The 6,854-nt window shown below is 61.8% G+C and overlaps 1 protein-coding gene across 5 annotated transcripts; it reads right to left on the bottom strand.

The window, feature by feature from the left end:
* Positions 1-598: 598 nt before the first annotated feature.
* On the bottom strand, positions 599-6,854 carry LOC147645959 (maestro heat-like repeat-containing protein family member 7). 5 transcript variants are annotated; one of them, XM_086874066.1, is made up of 16 exons: positions 5,969-6,854; positions 5,711-5,869; positions 5,376-5,440; positions 5,109-5,258; positions 4,772-4,920; positions 4,300-4,447; positions 3,863-4,050; positions 3,636-3,773; positions 3,239-3,353; positions 2,920-3,060; positions 2,552-2,728; positions 2,259-2,414; positions 1,994-2,095; positions 1,546-1,648; positions 1,209-1,265; positions 599-924 (listed from the first exon to the last, which is right to left on the bottom strand). In XM_086874066.1, the coding sequence occupies exons 1-16, from the start codon at positions 6,093-6,095 to the stop codon at positions 725-727; spliced, it is 2,175 nt and encodes a 724-aa protein (XP_086730192.1). In that variant the 5' UTR covers positions 6,096-6,854; the 3' UTR covers positions 599-724. The 5 variants fall into 5 exon arrangements, with proteins under 5 accessions (XP_086730192.1, XP_086730190.1, XP_086730188.1 ...); XM_086874064.1 differs by having other exon boundaries at positions 5,711-6,179; XM_086874062.1 differs by having other exon boundaries at positions 5,109-5,869; positions 5,969-6,810.

Below are 6,854 nucleotides of genomic sequence, written 5' to 3'. Positions count from 1 at the left end.
CTCGAGGGCTTCTGCTGCAGGCCTGGGAGACATTCTGGGGAAGTGCCAGGTCGGCCGGCTGTCAGGAAAAAGGTGGCTGCCCGGGGGCTGCTTATGCCCTCTGACACCCAATTCCTCAGGTCTTCCCACCGGTCCGGCCTTTCAGGGGCCTCCTGTCCCCTTTGGAGCCTCCAGCCTCCACACATGCCCCTCACGCCTTCCCACGCTTTTGTCCCGCCTGGGCCTCCACAGACCCTCATCCATTTACAGCCTCCCAGTGCCCTGTTCCCTCAGAGTCTCCCCCAGCGTGGACCAGCAGCAGCGCCACAGCCCCACAGGAGCTCCAGAGGAGCAGGATCAAGAGGCACGTGGGAGCCCTCAGCAACCCAGCCAGCACCACACGGGCACGAGGACACAGATGGCGGCGCTTCCTGGCTGAGACAGCATTTGTGCCTTCAGCAGAACCACCAAAGGCCAAGGGTTTCTGGCCATTTTCCCTGCACCGCTGCATGCCTGGGCAGCTTGCTGAGCTGTGATTCCCCAAGTGGAATCACATTTTCCCCGCTTCCTCTATGCCCTGTACACCATGGGCAGCAAGATAAAGGTCTTGGGAAGTGACTGCCTATTATAATATATACTATATTTATATCCTAAAAGAAAATGAAAAGAAGAAAAGAACAATATTTAAGAAACAAAAAAAAATCTCTGCTGGTTCAGGTGGCCCCAGCAGACAGAGCCTGCCGGGTCAGTTGCCAGCAGAGCTCCAGCAGCGCAGCCAGCTGAGGCCCAACAGACGAGGCCGTGTCCTCCATGCCCTGCGCAGCTGAACTTGCAGGTTCTCCAAGATGGAATATCGAGCCGTCTCTACTGCCTGGGTGATGTAAAATGTTTGAATTGCCAGGTTTCCGATGGCAGGGCTGGTGTCACAAACCACGTTCTTAAGGGCTGGAAGAGAGATGAACAGAGCCACGGTCAGATTCCCAGACCTGCGGAGGCCCACGGAGAGCCCCCGGCCAGGGCCATCCCAGCCGGCTCTTGCCATGGCCAGCAGGGAGCAGGGACCAAGGGGATCAGCCCGAAGCTGCTGGCCACGAATGCCCCACGTGAAACCTCGGAGTGATCCACCCACGCCGCCCCTCATCCGCACATTGAGCAGAGACCTTCGCAGACAGTCCAGGACTTGCAGCTCCACCCAGCAGCCCCGCTGACAGCCCGCTGCCCTCACTCACATTTGTAAATTAGCTGCAGGTCTTCTTTCTGCCGCCTCAGGAGCCGCCCGGCCATCCCTGGGAACACAGAGCCTGTCAGGGCCCCAGCGGCACAGCTCCCTGCCAGCGGCGCTGCCAGCCCTGTGGCCACACGCCCTCCCGCCCCGGCAGGGCTCAGCCCGGGCCCGTGCCGCATCCTGACTCAGCCCAAGGGCACGGCTGCCAGAGGCCGGCAGCAGCAGCCCCGAGGGCAGGCGGGGCTCCAGGGCACCGGGCCCGGGTGCCGCTGCCGGGGCAGCAGTCGGGGCCGGGGCCGAGCTGTGGCGGGGCGGGGAGGGAGCCCGGGCTCGTGGCTCACCGATGAACCTGATGGCCGCCGCTCGCAGGGGCTCCTGTGGGCTCTGCAGGTACGGCAGGGCCCGACGCAGGTCCTCCGCCGCTCGGTTCCTGTCCTGTGCCAGCTGGAGAGAGCGGCAGGAGGGAGGGGTTGGCGCGGGCTCTGCCCCTCGGCCAGGCGCTGCCTGCCCGGCCAACCCTGAGGCCCGGCCAGCAGCCGCTGGCGCCGAGCTCTGCAAGGGGCAGAGGGCCGGCTGCTGCCCAGGGAGCCGCGGTGCCGCCCTGCCCTGCAGCCCCAGTGGATCGGGGCTCCATCGGAACCAGGCTCGGGACCACAGGAGCCTGAAGAAGAAGCCGTGCGGCCCCCGGGGGCGGCACTGGGCAGGGGCGCAGCTGCCAGCCCCACACACCGAGCGCTGGGGACAGGGGGCTTCTCCAGGCTGAGGCTGGGCCTTCCAAGCCGTCCTTACCAGGCACTCGGTGATCATCCACAGCTTCTTCTTTTTCACAGGTCTTTCAAGATCTCTCCTCTTCAGGAACTCGGCCGCACAAAGCAGCGTTGCCCAAGAAGCCTGGAGAGCAGCAGAGACCCGCAGATGGCCCCACAAGTCAGGACACAGGACCCGCCCGCATTCGTGTGCCAAGGCCAGGAGGAGGCTGCAGCCGGCAAGGTGCCAGGGCAGGAGGCGGCCGAGCCCCCTCCCCGGGTGACAGCAGCAGCCCAGGAATCCTCACCTCTGCCACCTGCTGGTTCTCGTCATGGCAGTGGAAGAAGAGAGGCAGCAGGCTGTGGTGCACGTGTGACTTCAGGGCCTTTTTTTCCTTTTCTGTTAGAAGAGTCATCAATGATCGGAAGAATAATATGGACACCAGCTGCACCTGGCTATTATTCTATATGAAAGGAAGGAAGGAAAAAAGACCTCAGCCCTGTCTGCATGGGGCTCAGCAGGGCGCAGGCCTGAGAATCCCCAGGGCACCAAGTGTCTGGGCAGCAGCCAGTGGCCTCGGCTGGGGGCACAGAGCCTTACGTGGTCAAAGAGTGGCAGGAGCGCCTCAGCCAGCTGCAGGGCAATGGGGCTGGGTATCAGCATGTCCTTGTCCAAGACGATAAAGCTGAGCACCACGACTGTCATCCTGACTATCTCTCCATCTGCATCCCACAGGAAATCTACAAGACTTTCAGTCAGGCTCCGCATTTTTTCAGCCTGTGTGGAAGACAAGTCTGTGAAACGCCACCCTGCTGCCACAGGGCCAAGAGGCCAAAGGCCTGTCCCAAAGCACTCAGGAAGAAGCAGGAGGCAGGAGAGCTGGCAGCAGCTGCCTCGGGGCCCGAAGCCCAGCCGAGCCCAAGGGACTGCGTTTCCCGGCGCAGCTTCAGCCACTGCCCACTTCTCACCATCGAGGGATCGTCAATCAACTTGAAAAGGGCCCTGAGCGCCAGGTGACGCTTGTCCCTGCTCTCGCTCCGCAGGTGCCTTGAGAAGATTTCCAGGACTCTGTTAGCGCTGCGTTCGCTCAAGTCCAGGTAGTCCAGGATCTGAAAGGCACAGGGCAGTGACAGGGGAGGCAGCCGGCAGGAGCCCAGAAACAAGACAGGAAACAGGGCCCAGGCAGCAGCACAAGGCATGGGCACCGTCCCAGGCAGCTGCAGCTATGAGAGGGCAGAGAGGTGGCAGGCAGCTCTGCAGGGAGGCACTTTTGGCCATCAGGCTCACCTCCACAAGGAATGCCAGGGCAGGCAGATCCCAGCGTGCCTCCTGTGTGCTGAGCAGCTGGAGCAGGTAGGGAACGATGCGGGAACACAAGGGGATAGAGGCAGACGACATCTCCCTGCCAGGGTGAAAATGTAGCCCAGACTGTGAGCTGGGAGGACAAACATCTCCCAGGACTGATTGACAGAGTTCAGATCTTTGAGCACCATCCTGCAAGGATAGGGGACCTGGGCCCTTGGGGAGGTGACTCCTTGTGGGCACCCTCCTTTCCCAGCCTTTTCCAGTCTCCCTAGCCGTCCCTCGGTGACGAGGCCCTCTGGCCCACGACAGTGGGGACTGTGTTGGGCAACCTCAGCACGGGGCACAAATGCCAGAGGCAGTGGGGAGAAGGGGGTCTCACCTGGCCAGCAGACCCACGGCATAGTGGTGGGTGTCAGCAGAGAGCAGCTTGTCCCAGCCACGCTTGTGTTCCATTTCCACCACCACTTCCTCACGATGCATTTGGCACAGCAGGGACTTCAGGGCCTGCACTGCAAAGCTGTGTGCACAGCAAAGCCCAGGTCACGCTGGGAGCACTGGCTCGTGCCGTGGAGACATGGCAGGGACAGGAGGAGTGGGATAGAGCACCTGTTGGGGCTGATGGCAAGGCCGTGTTGCTCCTGGCATCCCTTCCAGAAGGCATTGAGATCCTCTGGCATCTCCAAAGTGCTGAAGAACACTTGGAAGAGCAGATGCACAAAGAGGCGGGGGAAATGCACCGTCACTACATGTGGGACGCAGGGCATCTGAAGGATCTTCCACATCAGCACAGTTGCCTGCAGAGGACAGAGAACCCTGAGACAGCGCTCAGTGCCGAGGTGTGCGGGTGGCAGGGCCTGAGTGTGGCAGGGACGTGTCAGGGGAAACCCCTGGGGAGCTCCACGCCTGGTGCCCCTGAAGCTGCCCCTAGGCCAGGTTTCAGCCCAGTGCCTGAGGCAGGGAGATGCAGTTGGGGAAGGAGGAAACTGAGCTGCTGAAGAGGTGGCTTGCCAGGGGCTGAGCAAAGGCCAGTTGCAGAAACTCACAGCCAGGGCAAAGACACCCGTGTTGTCTCCATCAGAGGTGCGCGTGCTGTGCTCTGGCCAGTTCCCCAGCACATCGAGGACTATCCGGTATGCCCGCTCCGCTGTCCTGGGCGAGCACAAGATGGTCTTCCACATGGTCATAGCAGCTCTGCGGGGCGACAGCTCTGTCTCACGGGGGTCTCAGACACATCCCCGTGGCCTGGGCAGCAGTGGGGGGGAGCTGAGCTTGCTGCCAGCTCTGCCTCTGCCTGCTGCCCCTCGCCAGCAGCAGCAGCCAGGCAGCCCAGCCCTGTGGGGACAGGGCCCTGAGGGCCATGGCATGGCAGCAGGCTCGGGGACCGATGTAGCAGGGCTGGGAAAGGTCCCAGGTAGACAGGACCCTGGAAGTCTCTGTTGGTCAGACACCTGGGCCAGGCTGTGCAGGCTGATGGGCTGAGGAGCCCTGAGCCCTCTGGGCACGTGGGCCCCGTACCTGTCACACGTTGGGGCCACACGCAGGAGAGCAATGACCACGTCAGCGGGCTGTGCCTCGCTCAGATCCAGCAGGGTCCTGTTCAGCCTGTGCTCAGAGAACTGATTGGCCATGAGCCACTGGTGGATGTACCTCACCATGGCAGGCACCTGGAGAAAGCACAAGGGGAGACTTGGAAAGCTGCCACAGGGAGTCAGGAATGTCCCCAGCTTCCCCAGAGAAGTGCTTCCCTTCTCAGCACGCTGCAATGGCCTCAAAGGCTTCGAGTGATCAGCAAGCGTGGCTTGGGAGGCCAAGCGATCCCTGGAGGATCAAACCCTGGCCACAGGCTGCTTACTTGCTTTTGACTGTAAAAACCCTCCTCTACAAGCATATCCAGCAGGGCAGCAGTGGCCTTGGTGTTGAAGATGTATGAATAAGGTCTGAGCCCAGTGGCCACGGCGCTGGTCCCTTCTTCCCGAATTCTCTTGATGAAGCTGCAAACCAGCTGTAGGAGAAGGGCAGGAGACAGAAACATCGGGGATGTTCCATGGAGTGCTCCAGGCGTGCTGCTGGGCTGAGCAGTGCCAGCAGGCCCAGCCCAGTTGGGGATGGCTGCAGGTACCTGCGCTGTTCTGCGGAAGAGGCCACCGCCAAGGTCCTGCTCTTGTGTCTGGGCCATGGCTGCATCTGGCAAAGAGCAGCCAGAGCTGAGGGGCTGCGGGAGAGGCCGGAGAACGCAGCCCAGCCCTGCGATCCCCAGGCAGGGACAGCCCCGCGGATGCCCCAGGGGATGGAGCACGGCCACTGCTGGGGGGGCAGCCCCAGCCCCTCTTTTATGCTGTCCATGGGTGTGTCTCCACAGGACAGGGTGGGATGGGATGAGATGGGATGCAATGGGATGGGATGGGGCCAAGATGGCCGCAGGCACCAGCCCTGTGGCCCAGCTCTGCCACTCACCCTCCTCCAGCGGCCGGAACTGCTGCACCTCTTCGGTCTCTGGTGCTGGGGCAGCTCCAGGGCCTTCTTCCTCTTCCTCCTCCTCCTCCTCCTGCACCCAGGCCAGCTTGGGCACTCTTGGGGGTCGCTGCTCCATATCATCTTCAACACTCTCCCATCCTTTCCATAGGAACAGCACCAGGGGATGGCATGGCATGCAATGGGATGGGGCCAAGCTGGCAACAGGCGCTAGCCCTAAGGCCGAGCTCTGCAACTCACCTTCCCGTGGTGCCTGGAACTCCTGCACCTCTTCAGTCTCCTGTGCCAGGACAGCTCCAGGGCCTTCTCCTTCCTCCTCCTCCTCAACCCAGGCCAACTTGGGCACTCTTGGGGGTCGCTGCTCCATGGCAGGGACTGGATTTATAGCTACTTGCAGGAGAGATGGCTCGGAAAAGCTCCGAGTCAGCAAGTCCTGCAGTCGTGCCTGGAAGGCACCTGCAAGACTCAAGTCCGGGCAAGACGGCAGGACAGCGAGTCCTGCACTTGTGTCTTGAGGGCTCCTGCCACAAGGACAGGAGGCTCCTCGTCAAGGTTTGAGGTCTGGTCTCAAGGGCAGTGACTGCAGGGATGGGCGACACCTCGGAAAAGCTCCGGGTCACCAAATCCCACGGTCTGCCTTGAGAGAACCTTGAGAAGCCTCGGCAAGGCCACAGGTCAGCAAGTGCTGCAGTCGTGCCTGGAAGGCACCTGCAAGACTCAAGTCCTGGCAAGACGGCAGGACAGCAAGTCCTGCACTTGTGTCTTGAGGGCTCCTGCCACAAGGACAGGAGGCTCCTCGTCAAGATTTGAGGTCTGGTCTCAAGGGCAGTGACTGCAGGGATGGGCGACACCTCGGAAAAGCCCCGGGTCACCAAGTCCCACGGTCTGCCCTTGACAGAACCTTAAGAAAGAAGCCTCGGCAAGGCCACAGGTCAGCAAGCCCTGTGGTCTGGCCTCGAGGTCACCTGTTGGAATAACGCTTCGGAAAAGCTCCGGGTCCGACACAAACGAGTGTGCTGTGCGGGGGCTCCTCACAGCACCGCTCTGACGCGTCCTGTCCCGTCGCGTGCACCGAGCACTGTGGCGTGGTCCTGTCACCGCCAGCTCCTATGCCACCACGTGTCAC

The sequence above is a fragment of the Cyanistes caeruleus genome, unplaced genomic scaffold (assembly GCF_971803275.1).
Source record: "Cyanistes caeruleus unplaced genomic scaffold, bCyaCae1.hap1.1 HAP1_SCAFFOLD_141, whole genome shotgun sequence".
NCBI lineage: Eukaryota > Metazoa > Chordata > Aves > Passeriformes > Paridae > Cyanistes > Cyanistes caeruleus.
The sequence above is the reverse complement of the archived record's forward strand: the minus strand, read 5'-3'. Positions and strand labels throughout refer to the sequence as shown.